The 27,006-nt window shown below is 44.9% G+C and overlaps 1 protein-coding gene across 1 annotated transcript in view; it reads left to right on the top strand.

Moving 5' to 3' along the window:
• LOC122816707 (transformation/transcription domain associated protein) overlaps nucleotides 1–27,006 on the top strand; it is a gene marked incomplete in the record, with an annotated part of 2,794,447 nt that overhangs the window by 376,080 nt on the left and 2,391,361 nt on the right. The window contains 1 exon segment of the mRNA XM_044089697.1: nucleotides 16,520–16,598. Coding sequence (XP_043945632.1) covers nucleotides 16,520–16,598 — 79 coding nt within the window.

Genomic DNA, 27,006 nt, shown 5'->3' with positions numbered 1-27,006 from the left:
GCCATTTCAGCCCATTACAATACGGAACCACCTATCTTTTCTCATCCTTTAATAAGGCAGTACCTCAGAGGGGCCAAAAACATCAGGCCTCCAAGGAAAGCACCAGTTCCGGCATGGGACCTCAATTATGTTTTGGAAAAACTCACACTGCCTCCTTTTGAGCCAGCCTCAACAGCTGATATAAAATTCTTATCCTGGAAAACAGTTCTGCTCCTAGCAGTAACCTCTGCAAGACGAGTCTCGGAGTTACAAGCACTCATGGCTGTGGAACCTTTTATCATTTTTCATCCAGACAGGGTTTCTCTGAGGACAAACCCAACATTTATGCCTAAGGTGGTGTCCAGTGTGGCCCTCCACCAAACCATTCACTTGCCTACGTTTTATCCAAACCCACAAAACAAGGATGAGAAGATTCTGCATTATTTGGACATACACAGACAGTTACGCTTCTGCTTGGATAGAACTAAAGCTTTCAGAAAGACTGAGCAACTTTTAGTGTCATATGCTGCAGGATCACAAGGAAGGGCTATCTCAAAACAGACTATTTCTAAATGGATAGGCCATTGCATCTGTTTCTTCTGTTTTCAACATGGCAAATCAGTGTCTAAGGACATTAGGCCTCATTCTAACAGAGCAGCAGCCACTTCAGCAACCTTCCTTGGAGGAGTACCAACCAAAGACATCTTAGAGGCTGCAACTTGGAGTTCAGTGCACACTTTCACAAAGCACTACCACTTACTTCTTTACTCTAAATCCAGAGCAGGCTTTGCCACTGCAGTTCTGCAGGGCCTCATAGCCTCTCCTAATCCTATTTAGCCCAGCCACCCATCCTCAGCTTTGAGATTCAACCCAAGAGTAATGACTGCAACAGTGAAACACGATGAACATAGTACAGTTGCGTACCTACCATAAATGTAGATGTTCAAGTGTATTAACTGTTGGAGTCCAGGCTACCCACCCACTATCCCCCTTTTCTTTGCTGAGACTTATCTGTGCTTCTCTATCCTATATAGCCTATGTGGTGTATTTGCTTGTAGATGAAGGAAATGTTATTTTTGTGCATGCATACTCAATGGCATCTTTTTTTCCGCCTACCAATTTGGGGGCACCTGACATATGGGGCAAGAAAAACTGAAGAAAATGGCGTCGGCTGCATCTTTTATACCTCTGGCGCACTGACGTCAGGGAAGAGGCGACAGCAACCGACGCCGGACCTAGACTTTGGAATTCTGGCCGACTGCGGGTAGCCTGCCAGCAGGATAACCCAAGAGTAATGACTGCAACAGTGAATACACTCGAACATCTACATTTATGATAGGTACACAACTGTACTTTCCTGGAGGCATTTGGCACACGACCCTCTACCTCCTGGGTGTTCCCTCCTGCTGATCCGCTTGTGGACTTGATTTCATCCTGGGCATAGAAGGATCCCGACACGATGAAGCCCATTCCCAAGCGCCCTGATAAAATTCTAAACGCCCCTTTGGACAGGCAGCATTGGTCTAAGGGATCCCTAGTTGATGCTATGGTGATTGTGGCAACCACCAAGAAAGAGCTTGCTGAAGTGAGCTCTGTAATTCATCCACCGGATGTTGATTCCCAGGCCAATGACCATTTCGGGAAGTGGGCTCATGCTTCAGACACGTTTGCCTTGCATGCGCTGAACTTACATGGCACATATCATCAGACTTCAGCAGGACCTGGTCAAAGAGGTCTCAGAGTCTGCCCCAGGGTCCATGTTGGCGGAAGAGAAGAAGGTATTCTCCTCCCCATATGGGCACCATCATTTCTATTTCCAACACCTTTGAGGCTTCTGTCACATGCTATGGAAGGTGCCTCTAGGGCGGCCATAACAGATGTCATGCTTGGCTCTGGCTTTGTGCATTCTCAGAGCCCTTCAAGGCATCTTTTACAAATGCCCCTTATGACGACTACACTCTTTTTGGCAAGACCGTTTGAGACACTGTAGCCCAGAGTAAGAAAGACGGGAATGGAGGGTGTCTCTCTCAGCATCCAACAGCCTGGGAGTCTATCACAGACTATCGTTGGGTGTTGCAAATTATATCCAGAGGATATTCAGTGCCCTTCCTTCAACCACTAGTTCCACCCAAGCACCTCTTGGATATTTCACCCACACAATAGGAGGAGGCAGCAGTGGAAATTTCCGAGCTGCGCGAAAAACGAGTCATCCAGCCCGTCCCCCCAGACCAATCCGGATCAGGCATCTATTCCTGGTTCTTTTTGGTGCCAAAGAAGACTGGGGACTATCTTTCAACCCTAATCCTGTCATTTGCCAAGACAAAATTCCAGATGGTCACACTCCAATCCATTCTGCCCTTTTTGCAGAAAAACGACTGGATGTGCTTGGCTGACCTCCAGGACCTGTTCCACCATGTCAGAATGGACTGGTGCTCTCCGAGGTTCCTCCGCTTCCAGCTGGGAGCCAATCATTACCAGTTCAGAGCACTACCCTTTGGTCTCACCATTGCCCCCAGGATGATCTGATGTTATCTTGGTCACCGTTCCTCACTTTAGGGTCTTGGATCCGATATTGGATCTGAGCTGGCATACTTAAACAGCTTAGCTCAAACCCTTCCCCTCCCATGATCCTCTGCTGCCCTCTAATCCCCGAGATCTTGTTTCCCGCTTCATCAAGACAGATGCAGATTGCTCAGCTCCTCTTAGTAAGTGTTTTATTGTTGGGACTTGTTTTCCTTGGGTTAACCCTTTATCTTATACTGCTAGTGATTGCTATCTCTTTTTCTATCCCCCTCCCGGTTTGGTTTTTTACTTTTACATTTGGCGCAATTTTTGCGGGCCTGCTTGGGGGTATTGTAAACTATTTTGGGTCCAGTTAAACTAGTTTATTGTAGAGTTTCTAGGTAGGTAGTTTAGTGCTTCGGGTGAGTTTTTCGGGTGTTTGAACTTTGGCTTGTGTCCGGACTTCAAGTGGAGTTTTCCATTGGTTGTGGTAATGTCGGATAAACCCTTAGGGTTTAAGAGATGCTCCTCGTGTGGCCGGAGAAATGCCCATTTCCGACTCACATGAGGAGTGTCTGTATTATCTTGGCGGTGACCATCTCGAGGTGGAGTGCGGTATTTGTGCTGCCTTCAACCCCAGATCTCTGACCGCCGAAAGAAGTTACTATTTAAAAGCCTAGTTGAGAGGCCCCGTGTTCACTGGTTCCCTGGCTAAGGCGGGCTACTCAGGGGTGAAGAAGAGGATTCCATTGGTGGAGGAAGCTATGTCTAAATGTCCCAGGCTGTCGGATCCTAAGTCCTCGGATCCAGCTCCTGCCAGGACAGTGTCTGATCTCAGATTCTCTGGTCCTAGGACGTCCAGGGAGTCAACTCCTGGATCTAAAGGTTCGGATCAAAGGCCTTCTGGTTCGACACCTTCGGCTCCCTCCACCCGGATACAAGACTCTGGATTCAAGACCTTCAAATCTGAGGATAGGAGCTTTGACCACAGATCTAACCCTCTCGGATCCAAGGGATTCGAGGGTTGCTACATCAGATCCTTCATTAATTTCGGCTCCGTGTAGATCTGATCCGAGAGTCGTGCTGGAACAGATAGTAGTGGAAGACCTTTGTATCCTTAGATTTAAGTGCAGGCCTTTTCTCCTCCTAGTATGTCTCACTCCAGGGAGTACAAGAGAAGACCCTAGAGTTCCAGGCAGGGCTCTCCCACCAGGTCCTCCATATCCTCCCGATCTTCCAGGACTGCCTTTCCTATGGATATGGACAGGTTGATGCGGACCTTTCTGAAAGCTCAGATGGAGTTGGGGCTTCTGGTTTCCCAGATTCTCAGGGACTGGTGTGCAGGGCGGAGGCGAGGGGAGTGTCTGGGCCCAGTTTGGTCCCTACCCCATTGGGATCGGCGGTTGGTGCTGTTCCTACACCTACACTCCCAGGACAGTCCATCCCTCCAGGCCGTGCTGCTGACTCTGGGTCCATGGAGTTTGATTTGGTTCCAGATTTTTCAGACTGTTCTCTGCCCCTAGGCGCTTCGGCTTTCGACAGCTCTGGTCTAGTGTTGTGCGGCACAGCTGGGGGTCCGGGGGATCTACCATTTCTTTCGGCTATGGTGCTATCGGCAGGAGAGTGGGACGGGACCTCCTCCAGTCCTTCCACTTTCCGAGAGGCAAAAAGGTCCTGCTCTGCTATCAGAGCTGCCTCCCCCATCCACGGTCATCCTACCCAGCCTCAGTGTCTGAGCAGACCTCCTCATCCTGCTTCCAGTCAGCCCGTCCAGTCTAGCCTCCAGGGGGTGCCTCCCCCATAGGGGTCCCCTCCTCTTCTGAGTCTTTCTCGTATCCTCCGGTGAAGGAAGTTTCTTGGAAGAAGACATGTAAGAGGAGACATCGACTCCTCCATGGAGTCTTTAACCAAAGATAAGGATGCTGATGAAGGGGACGGGTCCCCGAGATCTCTGCCAGAGGATGTCTCCTTTGGAGACTTAATCGAGATTCTCAAGGCCAAAGGTGGTTGGTCTGCCCAATCCCCATCCTCTGAGGAAACTGTATTTCTGGAGGCTTTTGGTACGGGCCCATCTACCTCTTGGGTGCCCCCTGATCCTCTTATTAATCTCATGGCCAGCAGGGCTTGGAAGGAGCCAGATACTGTGCAGACAGTGCCTAAGAAAGCGGACAAATTTCTTCAGCCCCCCCCCCCACCAGTAGATGATAAAACCTTCTGGTCTAAGGCAGTCCTGGTTGATGCTATTGTGGTGGCCGCTGCCACCAAAAAGGAATTGGCAGAGCAGAGGTCTTCTGTCCACCCTCCCAATTGTGAATAGAAAGGTCTGGTCAGATTTGGAAAGCTGGTATTCGCTTCAGCTTCCTTTAGCCTACGAGCCTTAAATTATCTTCCACATTTCGCCCGTCTCCAGTGGAATTTGATTAATTCGTCCTTGAGGCTAATTTCCAACACTGAGGAACGGATCTCATGGGCGCCGGGTTCAGGCATTGCCGTTAGGCGTCATGCCTGGCTGCGCCTAAGCGAGTTTGCAGAGGCCTTCTAGACGTCATTTATCAATCCCCCTTTGATAGTTCCATTCTCTTTGGTCCCAGTGTGAAAGAAACGTTGACTCGCAGTGAACAAGAAGGGAAGATGTCGGCCGTCGGGATCAGATTTTCTACCCCTCAAAGGTTCTCCTCTAAGTCCCAGAAGGGGAATAAGAAAATGTGCTTTCAGATGGCGCAGTCTTTCTTCCAGGATGTTCAGGATGATTCCTCTTCCAGGGGACAGAGAAGAGGTTTCAATGGCAGATGTTGCCCTAGGGGGAGAGGAGGCCCGCAGAATCTAAGTTCCAGGGAGCCCTTCTTTGAGAAAACTTTTCAGCGTCCCTGAGTCGTTGCCCGTCTCTCCTTCCCTGAAGGCAGTCAGGGGTTGGTTATCTTTGCACCCTCTAGCCTGGCCAAGTGTTACAAACGATCAGTGGGTGCTAACCATTATATCCAAGGGTATTGCATTCCCTTTTTGGAATTCCCTCCCAAAAAACAGAACTTTTCCGGATGTGCCACCCAGTCAGAAAGAGTTGGCCCGATGGGAGGGAGCAAACCTTTTTCGAAAAAAAGCTATCCAAGAGGTCCCTCGCAGGGCAGAGAGGATCCGGAGCTTATTCCACCTTCTTTTTAGTACCAAAGAGAACAGGGGACCCATGTCCTATTCTGGACCTCAGTTGCATGAAACTGTTCATACAGAAGTTGAAATTTTGGATGGTCAATGTGCAGTTCATTGTGCCCCTTTTGTACAGCAATGACTGGATGTGCTCAGTGGACCTTCAGGACGCATACTACCATGAAAAGATGGATCAACTGTCCAGGAGGTTTCTCTGCTTTCGCTTGGGAGCTGATCACTTTCGGTTCAGGGCCCTGCCCTTTGGTCTCACCTTAGCCCTCCAGGTGTTCACCAAATACATGCTAGCGGTGGCAGCTCATCTCCGGCTGCAGGGAATCCAGGTATTTACCTATTGGCTCCTAACAGCCCCTATAAAGCATCAACTATTGGACAACATAATTACCTTACTTTCCCTGTTCCATCAGTTGGGAATTACGGTAAACATGGCCAAGTCTTCCTTGATTCTTACTCAACGTCTGTAGTTTTTAGGCACTCTGTTGGATACCACCATGCAGATCGCAGCCCTTCCTTTTCGCCGGGTGTTTTTAATTCACACCCAGGTACAAGCTCTGCTGGTGCAAACATGTCCTCCGGCTTTACAAATTCTCAGGGCTCTAGCGTCCATGGCACCTGCCATTTACTGGTTCCGATTGCTCGGTACCACATGAGAGTTGTTCAGTGGACCTTTGCAGTTCAGTGGTCAGTGTTTCTGCATCCCATGTCATTCACCACTTCTCACCCCAGTGTGTTGAAAGCATCTTTTGTGGTGGATTCACTCATTGGACCTCTTAGTGGGCAGGTTGTTCTCTCCACCAATTCCCACGGCCACGGTCACCTCGGACACTTCCCTACTAGGGTGTGTGTGGGGGGGCATTTCCAGGGAAAGACGGTCCAGGGGACACGGTCGCCGTCAGAGACCAAACAAACTGCACATCAACGTTCTGGAGAAGAGTCTGCTATGTTGCGAGGCCATGAGGGTATGGAATGGGTGATGTCCACTTGGAGCTTTCTCATCGCAGTGCACATTCCCGGAGCATCCAACATGTTGGCAGACAATTTGAGCAGGGCTATTCTGACCCCTCACGAGTGGTCCCTGAATCCAGTGATGGCTCAACATTTTTTCCATTGGTGGGGATATCTGTGCTTTGATCTGTTTGCATATCCTCTCAACCACAAATGCAGCAATTTCTTTGCATTGATTCCCCCCAGAGGGGGAATCCCTAGGGATACGCTCACTCACGATTGGCCTCTGGGTCTCCTGTATGACTTCCCACCCTTGCCTTGAATTCCCAGAGTACTTCAGAAAGCCAGATTCCTCAAGAGACAATTGATCCTCATTGCCCCCTTCTGGCCTCGACATGTGTGGTTCCCCCTTCTACGAGCTCACTTGAGGCACCCGCCGTGGGTGCTCGATCCAACTCCAGATCTTATATCTCATCCATCTCTGCTTCCGCTCTCGAATCTTCTGATCCTGTGTCTGACAGCATTGTATGTCCACTTCCAGTGATTTTAGCTAAGTCCAGGCTAGCCTTACCCATAAAGGACATTATCCTTGTTTCCCAGAGGTCTTCATGTGGGAAGGTATATATCAGTAAATGGAAAAGATTTTTTGTTTGGGCAAAGAATAAGAATCTTTGACCCCTTTTCAGCTTCTCTTCTAGAGATCCTTCTCTTTTTGACTTCCCTGTTTAGGGAAGGGGCCAGTTTCTCCACGATCAAGGTTCAGTTGGCAGCAATTTCGAATTTTCGTCTTGGCGATGATTTTACTTCCTCTCCTAGTCTCTGCAAGACCTTTTTGAAAGGTATTTTTCTTTTGCGACCTCCCTGTTAAGCATCCATCTCCTCCACGGGATTTGGCATTGGAGTTGTAGGCATTAACAAAACCACCCTTCAAACCGGCGGCATCTTGTGATATCAAATTCTTTTCATGGAAGACTGCCGTTTTGGTGGCAGTAACTTCAGTGAAGAGAGTCACTGAGCTGCAAGCTCTTACAATTAAGCCGCCCTACTTAATTTTCCTTAAGGACAGATGGTCTCTGAAACTAGGTCCATCTTTTATAACCAAGGTGGCTTCAACAGCTAATCTTAATCATTGTATTCATCTTCCAGTATTTTTCCCTAACTATGCCAGTACAGAGGAATACATTCTGCACACCTTGGATGTTCGTCGTCAACTTTTTCTATCTGCATAGGACTAAGGAATTTAGACATTCAGACCAGTTGTTTGTAGCCTTTTCTATGAACAGAAAGGGCAGAGGAATTTCGAAAGTTACTGTCTCCAGCTGGATTTCACAATGTATTTCCTTCATTGATTCATCAGAAGGTGTTCCCTTATCTGCACCAGTATAGGCTCATTCCACAAGGGCAGTGTCTCTCAACTGCATTTGTAAACGGTTAATCCTTGGATGACATTTTTGCAGCATCAATGTGGTCTTCTCCTCACACATTCATCTCCCACTATAAGTTGGATTTGGTTTCTAGAGGAAGGGCTTCTTTTGACTCCACGGTTCTTCGGCATGTCCTTCCTTGAGGCCTCCCAGGATTTAGGTAGCTGGGGAATCTGACCCTAACGTGAGGAATGGTAATTAAGATATCATCAGATTTATAGTTTGTACTTGCATAACTTGGCATCTGTGTTATCTGTAGTCACCATTCATCACGGTCCCACCCTCCAGCCGCTTCATGAGAGATTAGCTAGATTATGGTGGTCCTGTATTGCTGGTAGTTGTTTTGGTCTGTCTTCTTTCCTTATGCAAATTCGATTTGAGGGGTTAGAGGGCAGCAGAGGATCATGGGAGGGGAGGAGCTTGAACTAAGCTGTTTGTCTGAGTATGCTGGCTTGGATCCAAGACCCTAATGTGATGAATGGTGACTGCAAAAAATCCAGATGCCAAGTTATGGTAAGTACATAACTATAATTCACCAAAGTGATGGCAATGGTGGTGACTCACTTGTGGCAGCAGGGGTTCCAGGTCTTCCCCTACCTGGACAATTGGCTCCTTTCCGCTCCCTCCAGGCATCGAGTCTGTCAAGGCAGGGATCTCCTTCTACAAGACCGCCCATCAGCTAGACATAACATTAAATCTCAAGTCCCAATTGGATCCAGTTCAATTTCTCGACTTCATTGGGGCTCAGTTAGATACCACTCAGAGCAAAATTTTTCTAACTCCGGACAGGCATCAATCCCTCAAACATCGTGTGTTGTACATTGTTTAGACCCAATATCCCCTTATGAAATCAGTTCTTCGGACGTTGGGGTCCATGGCGGCCATGATCACCACGATCCCCATGGCTCATCTGTATATGATGGTTCTCCAGTGGACCCTAGCGGTCCAGTGGTCCTTGCTAGATCTGCCGTTATCTCATCGTTTGTTTATTTTGGGCATGCAGGGATTCGCTTCTCTGTTGGCTTCAATACACTGATTTTCTTCTGGGTCGTACATTTATCCTTCCCGCCCCGATGACCACAGTGACCACGGACGCCTCCCTACCCTGGGGGGGGGGGGCATTGCATGGGAAATACAGTTCAAGGCACATTGTTTTCCCTGGAGACCCATCTGCTTATCACCGTACTGGAGATGAGGGCAGTGCTGTTGGTGTTGCAAGCTCTTCATTTCCATCTTCTCCAAGGGACGATTGCCATCCAGACAGACATGTCTGTAGTCTGGTTCATCAACAAACGGGGGGAACCAGGTCTTATCTCCTTTGTTGTGAAGCCATGAGATTGTGGGAATGGGTGATCTCCTCTGGCTGCTTTCTGGTGACAAAGCACATTCCGGGGAGGTCCAGCATTCTGGCAAGACAGGCTCAGCAGATCTGTCTGATGCCTTACGAGTAGTCTCTGAATCCTTCAGTTGTGGAACAGATCTTTCTAAAGTGTGGTTGGGCTTGCTGCAATCTTTTCACCTCTTTTTCCAATGCGAAGTGCAACGAGTTTTTCGATCTGAACCCTCCACCAGGAGAGTCATCCAGAGATGCTCTAGTTCATGCTTGGCCCTCCGGTCTTCTGTATGCTTATCCTCCTACTCCCTCTGATCCCGAAATTCATTCAGAAAGCTCTATGGCTGGGAAGCTTAGTGATCCTCATTGCCCTCTTCTGGCCTTGCCAAGTTTGGATGTTCATCGTGCATACAGCTGCAGTCATAACAGATGGGTTCTCCTGCCGTCAGGCGAGTCCTCGGTCGACCGAATTCCAAAGTCTAGGTCCGGCGTCGGTTGTCGTCGCTTTCTTTCCTGACGTCAGTGCGACAAGACACAGCCGACGCCATTTTCTTCAGTCTTTTTTGCCGCGCGGTGCCCGAAGCAGAAGCAGTTCGCAAGTGCCGGTCGGCCAGCTCCTGAAATTACGAAAATTTGGAAACCGAAGTCTTCTTTAAAGCTAAGTACCCCGTTGGGGAAACTTTTCTTGCCTCAGACCGATGTCAGACAAAGTTAACAATTGTATTTCTTGTGGGAAGCAAATACCGCATAAGGATTTCCATTCCCTCTGTATACCTTGTTTAGGCCCAGACCACGACGTCTCGGGCTGTCGCTTTTTGCGCTACTTTCAATAAATGCACTATTAAGCGTCGGGCGGAGTTCGCCCAGCACTTTTTTGGTAAAGCTTTTGATTATAAAATGTCTTCGGAGACTCCGACTACCGTTTTGTCCAAAAAACGCAAGGACAAAGACCGACACACGAGGTCCGCGGTCTCCACCGACACCACGCCAAAACCGGCTACACTTGGCCCGGTTCTCAGCGAGGCACCTACGCAGCCCCTGACTACCGACGACACTTCTCTGGCGGTGTCTTCTGTAACCGAGACCGCAGGTGCCTCGGCCCATACCCTGACTACAGCTACCGAAGCCACTGTGAGTGTTGAGCCTCTTAATGTGGACAGGTCCACTTCCACCCATGGTGTCTTTAGACCCTCATCTTCCTTTTCCATAAAGGCCTTTACTAAATCCAAATCAGCCATGCATCCCAAGAGGCCTGTTGCACAGGGCCCATCTCCAGGTCCCATGCCTAAAAAGCAGATGCTCAAAATGGCTGAGGATGTAATTACTCTTATCAGGGGTTCCCAATCCCCTCCGGACAAGAGACCCAGAGTGGAGGAAGATTCTCCCTCTTCTGACCAGGGCTCCATTATTTCAGAACATTCTGATGAAGAGGAACACTCGTACTCCCCTTTTGAAGATTCTGATGCAGAGCAGTCCATTCCTTCTGTATCTCCCCCAGACGATTTTTCTTTCGGGGAAACCTTGCATACCTTGAGGGAACACTTCCATTGGGAAGGCCAAGACTTTTCAGATTCCAAGAAAAGACTTGGGGAATTTCTTTTGCTACCTCAGCACAGACCTCTGGCGATACCTTGATGATCTTTACTCGGAGGCTTGCCTTAATCCGGATTCCCTGCCTCCTGCCCCAGTCAAGCCTGATAGGTACTACAGAGTTCCTAACTCTCACCAATTTCTTTACAAAAGCCATAATGCTGACCCTGGCACCATTTCTCAAGGCCCCAAGGGAATGAAGGCCTCTACTGCTAAGAATCCATTACCTTCCGAAAGAGAGTCTAGATCCTTAGAAAGGTGGGGAAAAAAGGTATATACCTCGGCCACCCTAGCCATGAGGGCCTTAAATTGTCAGTTCCATATGCTTAAATATCAGCAGTTTCTGTTATCACAATTAAGGAATAAAATGTCACAACCCGAACAACCAGATTTGAAGGAGTTGCAGGATATGATGCATAGTGCAGAACAAGTGGGTAAACACACCTTACAATGTGGCTATGATGCTCTAGAGGCCTCAAGTAGAGCTGCTGTTACAGGATCAGTCATTCGTAGACATGCCTGGCTTAGGGAGCAAACCTTGCCTGATCATGTTAAAGCTAAACTACTAGATGCTCCTTTACAAAAGGATGTATTATTTGGTACTAATGCTGAGGAGATACTACGGAAAATGGAAGAAAAAGCTAAATCTATGCAAACTGTCAAAGCTTTTCTACAGGTACAACCACCACGTTTTAGCAGAAATTGGCCTTCAAAAAACTGGTCCTTTCCAGCCACGGACAAGCCCCAAAGAGGTAGATACAGGCGCACAAGGGGCAGAGGACAATCTCAAGGATCATATAGAGGCAGACAATGGCAAACTCCAGCACCAAGAAGTGGCGAAGACAGTGCACAACAATACAGGAAACAAACCCAATGACTTCTCCTTTGCATGCCAAGCAAGTCTCAGCTGGCAGCACCCTTGGGAGGAAAGCTGGCATTATTTACAAAAAATTGGCATATTATCACAACAGACAAATGGATCCTAGACATTATAAACAGAGGCTACAGATTTCATTTTCACACTCTTCCAAAAATGAGAGGCATGCCGAACCTGCCACACAATCAAAGGGCAGAGGCTCAAATACAAATTTCAAAGCTCATGGACATGAAAGCTATTCAAGAGGTACCTACTCACGAACAAGGTCAAGGTTTTTATTCCAGACTATTCCTGGTGCCAAGGAAGGGAACTGATTGGAGACCCATTTTGGACTTATCCATCCTAAACACATTTCTACTCGTACCAAAATTCAAGATGCTCACCTTACAGCAGCTTCTTCCCATGCTGGGCAAGGAGTCTTGGCTGGTAACATTGGACCTCAAGGAGGCATACCTGCATGTCCCAATCAGACCAAGCTGCAGAAGATACCTCCGATTTCTTGCAGGTTCAATCCACTATCAATTCTCTGCATTGCCCTTTGGCTTATCTACTGCGACCAGAGTATTCACGAAATGCCTGGCATCAGTAATTGCCTACTGCAGACTACAAGGGATACAAATTTACCCTTATTTGGACGATTGCCTGATCCAAGCGGACAGCAAACACATACTTCTGGAACATCTGGCTTATGTAACGGTTATTGAATTCCCTGGGATACACAGTCAAGAAAGAGAAATCCAGGCTAACACCATCTCAGAAAATAATTTTCCTGGGTGCCAACTTGGACACAAACACCCAGATGGCCTATCTTACGCCAGAAAAACAGGGGCAACTAACTCAGTACTTCAAAATGCTAGCAAATTGTACCAGGCTAACTGCAAGGAAAATCCTGCAGGCTCTGGGCTTCATGGCATCTTGCATTCTTCTAATCCCATGTGCAAAGTTGCATATGAGGAAACTTCAATGGTACCTAAAAAACCTATGGTCTCAACACAGCCACAGTTTGGAAACAATAATACCACTAATCCCATGTTTGCAAAAGGAATTTCTATGGTGGGCCCAAGCATGCCAAACAAACACAGGTCTACCATTTTGCAAGCCTCAAGCAAATCAAGTCATCACAACAGACGCCTCAGGCCTGGAGGGTGGACGCCCTTTCTTTCAGTTGGGCAGCACGGACAGTTTACGCCTTCCCACCTTTGCCTCTTCTGCCCAAGGTGCTCTTGAAAGCAAGAGCAGACAGACCGAGGATGATACTGATTGCTCCAGACTGGCCAAGACAACACTGGTACCCACTCCTGAGGAGCCTAACACATTCTCCTCCCTGGACCCTACCTCTAATGCCTCTTCTATGACTCAGCACAGCTACAAAACTCTTCACAGTCAGCTGAAAACACTCAATCTGGCTGCATGGAAAATTCCTTAACACCACAACAGACCCTACTCTCCAAGGAGGTGCAGGATGTTATTTTGGAGGCCAGAAGGCCATCTACTAGAAAGGCTTACTCCGCAAAATGGAAACAGTTTTGCACTTGGAATGAGAAAAAAGGCCAGGATCCTAGAAAACTGAATTTGCCTCAGATATTACAGTATCTAGCTGAGCTGTTGAACAGTGGACTTTCATTTTCCTCCATCAAAATCCATGCCTCAGCCATTTCTGCAGAATACAACACTGATCCACCCTTATTCTCTCACCCACTCTTAAGACAGTTCCTCAGAGGGGCTAAGAATATAAGACCTCCAAGGAAACAACCAATACCAGCCTGGGATCTTAATTACATTCTAGAAAAATTAACATTGCCTCCCTTTGAACCAGCTGCCTCAACAGATTTGCAATATTTGTCCTGGAAAACAGCTTTCCTTCTGGCCATTACCTCAGCTCGTAGGGTTTCGGAACTACAAGCTCTCATGGCTGTGCAGCCCTTTCTCATCTTCCATCAGGACAGGGTTTCCCTACGAACCAACCCGTCATTTATGCCTAAGGTAGTATCCAGGGTAGCTTTAAATCATGCCATACACTTACCTACCTTTTACCCCAATCCTCAAAACAAAAGGGAAAGGCTGCTACATTCCTTAGACATCCATAGACAGCTACGTTACTATTTGGACAGAACAAAGTCTTTCAGGAAATCAGAACAACTCTTTGTGTCCTATGCTGTAGGAGCTCAAGGGAAGCCAATTTCCAAACTGACAATTTCGAAATGTATCGGCCACTGCATACGGTTTTGTTACTCCTTTCATGGTAAATCTGTACCTGCAGGCATCCGATCCCACTCCACAAGGGCCACAGCTACCTCTGCAACCTTCCTCAGAGGAGTCCCTACCAAGGATATTTTGGAGGCAGCCACTTGGAGTTCTGTGCATACCTTCACTAAACACTACCACCTACCTTTATACTCCAAAACTAGAGCAGGCTTTGCCACTGCTGTGTTGCAGGGCATTCTGGCTCCTCCCAGTTCCACCTAGTGCCTACCACCCTGTGCTTAGCTTTGGGATTCTACCCATCTGTTATGACTGCAGCTGTATGCACGATGAACATAGTACAGTTTTGTACCTACCATAAATGTAGATGTTAGAGTGCTAATACAGCTGCAGTCCAGGTTTCCGTCCGTCCTTCCGCTCTGGGTACAGACCTAGTGGCTAACTCCTCATCTTACAACTTGATTGGGTTATCCTTCTATGGTGTATTTGCTTGCAACTACTGGTTTTTGATTGTATTGCAATGCATGATTATATATATATATATATATATATATATATATATATATATATATATATATATTTTTTTTATATATATATATTTTTTTATATATTGCCTTCCTTCTGGGGGCACCTGACATCTGGGGCAAGAAAGACTGAAGAAAATGGCGTCGGCTGTGTCTTACATACCCCTGTCGCACTGACGTCAGGAAAGAAAGCGACGACAACCGACGCCGGACCTAGACTTTGGAATTCAGCCGACCGAGGACCCGCCTGACGGCAGGAGAACCCATCTGTTATGTCTGCAGCTGTATTAGCACTCGAACATCTACATTTATGGTAGTACAAAACTGTACTTTCCCCTCTCTGTGGCCTCATGCAGTGTGTCCTACTTTGACATTGCATCTGGTTCCGGATCTGGTCTCACATCCATCAGATCTAATCAGTCTGAAGCTCACGGCTTGGCTGCTCCAGTTCCAGTGATAGCTAAGACTCCTGGGTTGTATTCTGTTAAGAAGATTTTTGGCAGTGGCTCATAAATCTTCCACTAGGAAGGTTTATTCCAGTAAGTGGAAATGTTTCTCGATATGGGCTTCTCAGCGTGATTTTGGACCCTTTCATTGTTCCAATCCCTGCCATTTTGGAGTTTCTGGCAGATATTTTTCAGCAGTGTGCCAGCTTTTCTACGGTAAATGTACAGTTGGCAGCTATCTCCAATTTCCATAGAGACAATTTGGCTTTCTTAGCTTCTTCCAAACTTTGTAAAGCCTTTTTGATAGGTACCTTTTTACTTAGGCCTCCAGTTAAAGACCCTATGCCTCCTTGGGATCTTACGCTAGTCCTACAAGCCTTGGTTTCTTCCCCTTTTGAACCAGCAGCTACAGTAGATTTGCAATTCCTGTCTTGGAAAACAGCCTATCTGGTCGCCGTTACTTCGGCCAAAAGGGTATCTGAGATTCAGGCCATATCTGTCAAGCCCCCTTGCATGGTGTTTCATAAAGACAGGGTTTCCTTACAGGCAAATCCTTCATTTCTTCCGAGAGTGTCTTCAGAATCCAACATTAAGCAGGTCATCAATCTCTTTGTTTTCTTTCTGAACTTCCAGAATAAAGAGTATAAATTGCATTTGCTTGATGTTCATAGGCAACTGCATTTCTGTTTGCATAGAACAAAGTCCTTTCGTAAGTCTGATCAGCTTTTTGTTCCCTTTTCTAAGCCTTTCTTAGGAAAACCTGTTTCTAAGGTAACTACTGCTCATTAGATAGATCTCTCACTGCATAGCTTTGCCCTGTAAAGCCAAAGGATTATCTCCACCAGGTCATGTCGGGGTGCATTCTAGCAGGTCTGTGGCTACTTCAGCAGCATTTTGGTCTAGGGTTTCTTTGGATGACACTTGCTCTGCAGCTACTTGGGCATCATCACACACATTTTTTTCACATTATAAGTTGGATCTCCTGTACAGAGACAGGGCATTCTGTGAGGACCTCCCAGGGTCTTTTGGTAGCTGGAGACTCTGTCCCACAGTTTGAAGAACAAATGAAAACAACAACTTCAGATAAAAAAAAAGTTATGCACTCACCATAACATTCCATCTGAGTTCTTGCTTTTCATTTGTCTTCAGCTATCCCTCCCTCTTCCCCCCCCTGCCTTATGTGGGCTGTGTTGTGGACTGGATGGAAGAGGTGTAGACCCTACTCTGGTGAGCCTTTGTCTTCCTTATGGTGCTTTTTGGTGCTACTGCCAGAATGTTAGGCACATGGTTAGGTTGGGGGTGCTACTGTTTGCAGCAAACTCAATATGAGGGTTGGAGGGAGGCAAGGACATTATGGGTAGGGGAGGAGTTTGGATCCGATGCTGGAAAATGTGGCCGAGTCGGATCCGTACCAGATCTGTATTCCCACAGGTTGAAGACAAATGAAAAGCAACAAATCTGGAACATTATGGTGTGTATATAACTTTTTTTTTTTTTTTGCTGAGTTTTCTGATTATCTTTTTCCCTCTTTGTCACAGAATTTATTCCGTGCATGGATAAATTATTTGATGAGTCTATTCTGATTGGCTCAGGATATACAGCTCGAGAGACGCTAAGGTAAGAGATGAAGTTTCTCACTGTAATTTTTGATAAGTAGTCTCAAACACCTGTATGTTTAGCTAGTATACATTTAAAATGGTCTTAAAGATTTTTGTGTGTGTGTGTGTGTGTGTGTGTGTGTGTGTGTGTGTGTGTGTGTGTGTGTGTGTGTGTGTGTGTGTGTGTGTGTGTGTGTGTGTGTGTGTGTGTGTGTGTGTGTATATATATATATATATATATATATATATATATATATATATATGTATGTATGTATGTATATATATATGTATATATATATATCTAATGTGTATATATACAGTGGATGGATATAAAACGTGTACACACCCTTGTTAAAATGCCAGGTTTTTGTGATATACTGCTGACCTCCACTTCCTTACCCAGAAAGTATTTAACACAGTTGAACAATGATTCACACAGCGATGCCTTCTCTTGAACCCCCATAAAACTAAACTACTCCTTTTCAATCCTACTCTTAAGTCCTCTCTTATTGATTTTTCTGTCACATCCACTAATGGCACCATTATATCTCCTGACCCCACTACCAAACTGCTAGGAATCACCATTGACAATAACCTTAACTTTGGCGTCCACATCAACAATTCCATAAAAACTGTCAATAAAAACTTGGCGCCCTCTACAGGATTAAATCATTCCTTTCACCCATTGCCAGAAAAACTATTGCACACACTCATCTAATCTCTACTCTTCTCTATGCCTCACCCATTTTTACTAAACTATCTAAGAATAACCTCAACAAGATGGAAATCTCCTATAACAACATAGCCATATTTGCTACTGGCAACCCTTTTAGAAATCACCATTGCCTTAACTTAAAGCAGCTTGAATGGCTGGAACTGCAGAATCTGATTTAAATACCATCAACTCACTATTGCCCATAAGACTCTTCAACCTTGCAAAACTCCTACTCTAACTACCCTCATAACCCCCTACAATAACCTGAAGTCCTTGCGTTCCTCTCAGAAATTTCTGGTAAGCACTTCTAAATCCAAAAATAGAGATGGCGATTCTCTCTCCTCTAATTCACTTGGAAAATCCTGGAACCTTCTCCCCAGTGACCTGTCCTCACTTTCCCTTAATGCACTCTTCAAATAAAAAAAAAAAAAAAAAAAAAAAAAAAAACTGAAACTTCACCTCAGAACACACTGGTTATGCCCCTGTACTAAGCCGGACTAGTTACCTACCCTAACTTAAATATCCTCTGCTTACCCTAAACTTCTCATTAACTGTTCCCATTTACCTCCTTAACAACTTGTTACCTCTTTTTCCTTTTCCTTGTTCAACTCTTCCCCTGTGGATACTTTCAAAGGGAACTCTCTTTATCATGTTGTTATAAAATAAACGGTCTCCCACTTATTTTGTACTGCACCTGTATGCTGTAGTGTTCCTACATTTTTCTCTGCTATGATTTCTGTCCTTATTGTATAGTGTGTTAATCTGAAATGTCCTCTGTATATACAAAAATAGTGTAATTTTATTTGCTGTGTTTTACTGAATGTGCCTTGGAGCCTCTACTGAAAATGGACATATATCCAGTTAGACCAGACCGGTTAACAAATGTAAAATAAAATAAATAAAAAAATAAATAAAAAATATAAAAAAAAATGAGACCACAATAAATCATTTCAGAACTTTTCCCACCTTTAATGTGACCTGTAACCTGTACAATTCAGTTGAAAAACAAGCAAATCTGTTAGGGGAAAAAAATATAAAAAATAAAAACAACATACAATACGCTGGTTGCCTAACTGTGCACACCCTTAAACTAATACTTTGTTGTGTGTGCACACCCTTAAACTAATACCAAATAAAGTTCAGCTGTCCTAGTAGGATTTTTCCTGACATTTACTCAGTTGCCTGCTACAGCAAATGCCATGGTTCGCAGAGAGCTTACAAAGCATCAAAGGGATCTCATTGTTGAAAGGTGTGAGTCAGGAGAAAGGTACAAAAAAATTTCCACAGCATTGGATATACCATGGAACACAGTGAAGACTGTCATCAAAAAGTGGAGAAAATATGGGACAACAGTGACGTTGCAAAAAACTGGACGTCCCTCCAAAATTGATGAAAAGACAAGACAAAAACTGGTCAGGGAGGCTGCCAAGAGACCTACAGCAACACTGAAGGAGCTGCAGGAATTTCTGGCAAGTATTGGTTGTGTACTTCATGTGACAACATCTCCCGTATTCTTCATATGTCTGGACTATGGGGTAGAGTTGCAAGATGGAAGCCTTATCTAACACAGAAAAACATCCAAGCCCGGCTAAAATTTACAAAACAATACATCAAGTCTCCCAAAAGCATATTGGAAAATGTGTTATGATCTAATGAGACCAAGACTGAACTTTTTGACCACAATTCCAAAAGGTATTTGGTGCAAAAACAACACTTTGCATCACCAAAAGAACACCATCCCCACCGTGAAACATGGTGGTGGCAGTATCATGCTTTGGGATGGCTTTTCTTTAGCTGGAACTGGGGTTTTAGTCAAGGTGGAGGGAATTATGAACTTTTCCAAATAGCAGTCACTTTTGGCTCAAAACCTTCAGGCCTCTGCTAGAACGCTGAAGATGAAGAGGCATGTCACCTTTCAACACTGCAATGACCCCAAGCATACATCCAAATCAACAAAAGAATGGCTTCACCAGAAGAAAATTGAAGTTTTGGAATGGCCCAGCCACAGCCCAGACCTAAATCCACTAGAAAAATCTGTGGGGTGACCTGAAGAGGGCTGTGCACAAGAGATGCCCTTGCAATCTTGACAGGCATGGAGTGCTTTTGCAAGGAAGAGAGGGCAAATATTGCCAAGTAAAGATGTATCATGCTGATAGACTCCTACCCAAGAAGACTGACTGCTGTAATTTAAATTGAAAGGTGCTTCAACAAAGTATTAGTTTAAGGGTGTACATGCTTATGCAACCCCAGCGTATTGTACATTTTTTTTATTTTTTATATTTTTTCCACTAACCGATTAGTTTTTCAATTGAATTGTACAGGTTATAGGTCACATTTAAAGTGGGAATAGTTTTGAAATGTATTGTGGTCTCATTTTTTATATCACAAAAACCTGACATTTTAACAGGTGTGTGCACACTTTTTATATACACTGTACATGTGTGTGTGTATTGTATGTATGTGTATGTATGTGTATATGTATGAATATATATATATATATATATATATATATATCTATATATATATCTATATATATATATATATATATATATATATATATATATATATATATATATATATATATATCTTTGCATCTTCTATCAACTTCAAATACAGCAGGTACTTCTCATTCATCCCTCCCCACAAGGTTAGGTTTCCTAGAATGCTCAGGTCCAGTAGTTAACTACAGGTTTCATAGGATCATAGGAAGTTACTAGGCTATTGGCCCTGAGACCCTTACAAGCCTAGCCAAGAACTTAGCCCATGTTCTGACAAGTCAACACCCAATGCCCCTGTCCAGCAGGGACACAGGTGGAATCTCAGAGGTGTATTTTCTATTCCCCATCCAGTTATCCAGGTTGCATTTGAAAAGGGTTAATGAGGTACTCTGCTTGACGCGGAGAGGGAGTGTATTTTCTGTTCCCCATCCAGATGTTCATCGTGTTACACTGCTGCAGTCATTACACTTGGGTTATCCTGCCGTCAGGCGGTCCCGCAGTCGGCCAGAGTTCCAAAGTCTTGGTCCGGCGTCGGTTGCTGTCGCTTCTTCCCTGATGTCAGTGCGCCAGGGGTATATAAGATGCATCCGACGCCATTTTCTCCAGTCTTTCTTGCCGCGCGGTACCCGAAGCAGAAGCAGTTTGCAAGTGCCGGTCGGCCGACTCCTGAGATTTCCGAAGTCTAATTTCAGATCCGAAGTCTTCAATAAAGGTAAGTACCCCGTTGGGGAAACTTTTTTCTTGCCTCAGACCGATGTCAGAAAAAGTTAATAATTGTATTTCTTGTGGGAAGCAAATACCTCATAAGGACTTCCACTCTTACTGTATTCCATGCCTAGGCCCTGATCACGACGTCAGTAGTTGTCGGTTTTGTGCTAGATTTAACAAACGCACTATAAAAAGACGTTTTGATTTTGCTTTGCACTACTTTGGCCGAAGGTTCAATTATACTATGTCGTCGGATCAACCGACTACCTCAATACCGAAAAAACACAAAGACAAGGATAAAGTCAGGCATCCGAGGTCCAAAACCGACGATGAAACCTCTTCTAGGCCAGTCGCCGGTTCTCAGTGAGGTGCTTTCGTAGCCCCTGACACCCGCTACCTCAGAGCCACAGGCCGCTTCCGACTCCCACGTGGAGACAACTAGGCCTCTGGAAACTCAAGGTATTGGGCCTACGGAAACTAATCCCTCAGATGGGTCCAGAGCCGCTGAGCAGGCATTGGCTTCTGAGGGTGTTTTCAGACCTTCACAACTTACCATTAAAACAACAGCCAAGACAAAGGTACCATTAAAGACAAAGAAACAAGTACAGCATTCTCCTGGACAGTCCTCCATGCCTATGAAACAGATGCTTAAAATGGCCGAAGACCTCATTACTCTAATCAGGGGTTCCCATCCCCCTCCTGAGAAAAGGCCTAGGCAGGATACAGACTATGATTCCTCTGATCAGGTTTCCATTTCCTCTGATTCCTCTTCAGATCAGTGATGCTCTCTACCCCCCTATGAGGACTCTGATGCTGAATAATCTATCCCTTGAGCCTCTCCTCCTGAGGATTACTCTTTTGGGGAAACATTGCATACCATGAGGGAGCATTTCCATTGGGAAAGTCAGGATTACTCAGAATCCAAGAAAAGGCTCAGGGATTTCCTTTTATTGCCTCAGCACAGGCCGCTGGCTATTCCCCCTGTGCTAGACATTGTGAATGATGAGTTCTCTGAATCCAGCTTATCTCCTGATTCTTTGCCACCTGCTCCAGCCAAGCCAGATAGGTATTATAGAGTCCCTGACTCTCAAGTTTCTTTACAAAAACCCTTCTGCTGATCCACAAACTATTTCCCAGGGTCCAAAAGGGGTTAAGGCTTCCATTGCAAAAAATCCAGTACCCTCTGACAGATTCCAGAGCTTTGGATAGATGGGGAAAGAAAGTATACACTTATGCAACTTTAGCAGTAAGAGCTTTAAATTGCCAGTTTCACATGCTTAAGTACGAACAATATTTAATGGCTCAGTTAAAACAGAAAATGCTTGCAAGCTCAGAAGCTCCTAATTGTAAAGAAATGCAGGATTTATTGCATGCAGTTGAACAGGTGGGAAAACATACTCTGCAATGTGGTTTTGATTCTTTAGAGGCCTCTTGTAGAGCCTCAGTTTACAGGTTCTGTGATTCGAAGACATGCTTGGTTAAAAGAACAGAGTTTACCTGATCATGTTAAGGCAAAATTATTGGATGCTCCTTTACAGCATGATACCTTGTTTGGTGTTAAGGCAGAAGAGGTGTTAAAGAAAGTGGAAGATAAAGCTAAATCTATGCAAACAGTCAAGGATTTCTTACAGGTACAGCCACCTTGGTTTAGCAGAAATTGGCCAACAAAGAATTGGTCCTTTCCAGTGTCAGACAGGCCACAGAGAGGCAGATACAGACGCCCAAGAGGCAGATCTCAACCCCAAGGCTCAAACAGACGACAGTGGGGCACCTCAACCCCAAAAGGAGGTGAGGACAAGTCTCAACCTTACAGGAAACAGTCACAATGACTTTCCCCTTCGTACGCCAAGCACTTCCCTTTTGGAAGCCCCCTTTGGGGGAAAACTAGCACTTTTTTCTCAAAACTGGCAAACAATCATCCAAGACAAATGGGTCCTGAATATTGTGTCTCAAGGTTACAGGTTCCACTTTCATACTTTACCAAGGCTAAAAGGAATGCCAGACCTGCCACAGAATCAATGGGCAGAGGCACAAAAACAAATTTCAGCCCTCATGGACATGAGAGCTATTCAAAAAGTTTGTGTTATTTGAAGCTATTCAAAAAGTACCACAACGGGAACAAGGTCAAGGATTTTACTCAAGACTCTTCCTGGTCCCCAGAAAGGACAAGGCCTGGAGGCCCATACTAGACCTTTCAATTCTGAATACTTAACTGGATATTCCAAAAGTCAAAATTCAAAATGTTGACATTACAGCAGCTTCTACACATGCTGGTCAAGAAGGCTTGGCTTGTTACTCTGGACCTCAAAGAGGCATACCTGCATGTCCCTATCAGACAAAATTGCAGAAGATACCTCAGATTCAAAGCTGGTACAGTGCACTACCAATTCTCTGCACTCTGGCTTATCTACTGCGCCCAGAGTCTTCACAAAGTGCCTGGCACCAGTAATTGCATTTTGCAGACAAAAAGGAATTCAAATATATCCATACCTGGACGACTGCCTCATTCAAACAGAGACAAAGGACATGCTTCTACAGCATCTGGCATTTGTAAAAAGGTTGCTAATTTCTCTAGGGTACACAGTAAATGAAAAGAAGTCAAAACTAGTGCCTCGCAACAGATTATATTCCTGGGTGCCAGCTTAAATACAGTGGCCCAGATGGCTTACCTCACGCCAGACAAACAAGTTCAACTAACTCAATATTTTCAATTACTGGCAAAAAAAGTCCCATCTCCCTGCAAGAAAAATTCTGCAGGCCCTGGGATTCATGGCATCCTGCCATATGCCAGACTGCATATGAGGAAATTACAATGGTACCTAAATAGTGTTTGGACTCAACACTCACAGTTTAGAAGCAGTAATACCAATGATTCCCTGCCTACAACAGGAGTTTCGATGGTGGGCACAGGCATGTCACCTAAACAAGGGTCAGCCTTTTACCCAACCCACAGCCAAGCAAACTCTAACAACAGATGCTTCGGATTACGCCTGGGGAGGAGCACACATGGCAGGCAAATGCATTTAGGGCAAGTGGACCACAGACCAGATGCATCTTCACATCAATCAAAAAGAGATGTTGTCTGTTCAAAATGCCCTAACAGCTTTCAAGGACCTTCTGCATCCAGGACAATTATTACTAAAGACAGACAACACCACAGTAATGTAGTACATAAACAAGCAAGGGGGCACTCATTATTATCCCCTATGCAGGCAAGCCATGACCTTGTGGAACACAGCTCTAACGTATCAAGTTCACCTGCAAGCACAATTCCTGCCAGGAAAGAAAAATACTCTGGCAGACGATCTAAGCAGAAATATCATGGACCCTCACAAATGGAAATTGAATCCACAAATCTTCAGCATGGTAACGCAAAAATGGGGATGCCCAGACATAGATCTTTTTGCCTCCCCACTGAATTGCCAACTGCAAAAATTCTGCACAAGGACTTATCACAAACGAGCATGGAAAGTGGATGCTCTTTTGTTCAGCTGGGGAAACCTAAAAGTTTATGCCTTCCCCACCACTGCCTCTCCTTTCAAAGGTACTCCTAAAAGCCAGACCAGAAAAAACACAGATGATCCTGATTGCTCCAGACTGGCCACACCAGCACTGGTACTCTATCTTAAGGAACTTTGCTCAAGGCCCACCATGGATTTTGCCTCAAATTCCACACCTTCTGACTCAACAAAACAATCAGATCCTGCATGGTCAGCTCAAAACCCTATACCTGGCTGCATGGCAGATACATTAGTCAAACAGGCAACACCTCACTCTAAAGCTGTTATGGATGTCATTTTGGAGGCCAGGAGGCCTAGCACCAGGAAAGCTTATTCAGAAAAATGGAAGAGATTCTGCGCCTGGAACCAGGCTCAAAGCCTTGACCCCTCTTGTTCCAAACATTCCTCAGATTTTACAATACTTAACTGAGATGCTGGACAGAGGCCTATCCTTCGCATCAATTAAGATCCACACCTCTGCCATTTCAGCACATTACAAAACGGATCCTCCTTTATTCTCTCATCCCTTGCTAAAGCAGTACCTCAGAGGGGCTAAAAACATAAGACCGCCTCGGAGAGCACCAACACCAACTTTGGACCTCAATTTCGTTTTGGAAAAACTGACCCTACCACCTTTTGAGCCAGCCAGTGCAGCCGATCTAAAATATTTATCATGGAAAACAGCTCTGCTCCTGGCAGTAACTTCAGCACGAAGGGTCTCAGAGCTACAGGCATTAATGGCAGTGGAACCTTTTATAATTTTTCATCAGGACAGGGTTTCTTTAAGGACAAACCCTACCTTTATGCCAAAGGTGATATCTAGTGTGGCTCTTAACCAAACCATCCATTTGCCAACTTTTTATCCAAACCCCCAGAATAAAGGGGAGAAACTTCTGCATTCTTTGGACATACACAGGCAGCTACGCTTCTACTTGGACAAAACAAAAGCTTTCAGGAAAACTGAGCAACTGTTTGTAGCATATTCTGCAGGATCACAGGGCAAGGCTATGTCAACACAGACTATATCCAAATGGATAGGACACTGTATTCATTACTGCTACACACAGCATGGAAAATCAGTCCCAAATACCTTTAGGCCACATTCCACCAGGGCAAGAGCCACTTCAACAGCCTTTCTCAGAGGAGTACCTACCAAGGAAATTTTGGAGGCTGCAACTTGGAGTTCAGTTTTAACTGCTAATGTGGCCGATTTTGTTTGGTGTGTATCTTTTTGCAGCAACGGCTATAGCCCACAACCATCTAGCTCCAAAATATGGAACACTAATTACCTCGCCTTATGTGGAATACATACAAACAAGTAACTAATAGGTAAGAAGCTCACAGGATGGTTAAAATATTTCACTTTGTACTTTGTGAATACTGAATCCTATTAATATTCTATGTATATGGGTTAAAACAGTTCTTGAAACTGTATGTGATGGGCCGTTTCAGTGTGGGACTGCCAAGAGCATTAACTTTATAAGACTTAAAAATGAGAAGTGGTAGTTATAATGAGGTACACTAGAGAGGTGTGATAGTATTTTGGTCACTTTGTGATGCCTTTTAAGCGGGCACATGCCTTTTTCATTTCATAGGTAGGTCCTAGGCTATTGGCCCTAGGGCCTATATAAGCCTAGCCAAAAATGTACCCTTGCTTTCGCCACCCAAGAAATTATTTTCCTGTGCCCCTGTCGAGCAGAGCCACAGAAGTGATCCCTGGGGTGAATTTCCCATTTCCCATCCAATCATCAAAATTTTTCTTGGAGTGCTAATGAAGAGCTCTGACATAGATAGGTAGTCTGTTCCAGAGTATGGGAAGTCTCTGGGACAAGAATCTATCCTTCCAGCATGTTCTTTTTATTGTGGTGACAAGGTTTAGGTCCCTAGAGCGTGTAGCTCGGAGGGATTGGGATTTCAAGTGGAGCATGTCCAACAGCTCTGTGTTTGACATAGCTTTGTATGTTAGGCAGAGATCGCCTCTGAGTAGGCGATATGTGACGCAATAAAGCTGGAGTTATGGTCTGCGTAGGGCATCTGTTTGAGGCCAGTAATCCTCTTTGTGAGGTATTTCTGTGGCCTTTCCAGTTGTTGTAGATGTCTTGTGAGATGCATACCAAAAGGGGGTGTTGTATTCTATAATGGGTCTAACGAGTGATGAGTAAAGGGGAACAATGACCTCTTTTTTTTTTCTGGATAAGAAACCTTTTGTGATAAGATGAGCCACGTAGAAGGATTTCCTGACACTGTGGCGATGTGATTATTAAAGGAGAGACTACTGTCCACCTGTGTCCCAAGGTTTCTTATCACACTTTCGGCGTTAAGTAGACTACCACTTATCTTGAGTTTTCCTGTTGGCACGTCATCTAAATATTTGTAAGGTTTATTTTACAGTAACATTTTGCCTCTCATATACACCTGTTTTTCACGGAAGATTTCAGTCTCTCTCTCTTAATCCCCCCCCCCCCCCCAAAAAAAAATGGAGACTTTTCCAGAAATGGTAAATTACACTTAATGCCTATAGTTCAAGAATTATAGACTGTCAGAAAATGTATATTAATTTGCTTTCTCTTATTCTGTCATTGTCTCTCGAATTAACAGAAAAAAGTTAAAAAAAAAAAAAAAAAAGTTTTAAAAGGGTCATGATTGTCCCCGATTCGTTGAGAGATATGCTGCCAAGAGCTCGGGTGGAATTCCCATATTTGAAAAACAGGCTAAGAATCGGACCATCATACATCGTAGGAAATAGGAAACAACATAAAAAAAAAAAAAGCAAAATGTTACTGTAAAATAAACCTTACAAATATTTAAATGACATGCCAACAGGAAAACTGAAGAAACAAAAAAGGCAGCAGCACCAGTGGCGCGAAGACGTGGTAGGGGTATAACGGCAAAGTACTATCATTATTATTATTTTAAAAAAACACATACTTGTTAGCTAGTCTACCCACTGATTTGCTTACAAGAATGCCTTTAATTTAAGAACGCTGCTAGGAAATGATTACAGTA

This window comes from Protopterus annectens, chromosome 12.part0, assembly GCF_019279795.1.
Source record: "Protopterus annectens isolate FY-2018-M chromosome 12.part0, PAN1.0, whole genome shotgun sequence".
NCBI lineage: Eukaryota > Metazoa > Chordata > Ceratodontiformes > Protopteridae > Protopterus > Protopterus annectens.
Note: the sequence above shows the minus strand (reverse complement) of the source record. Positions and strands in the feature narration are given on the sequence as shown.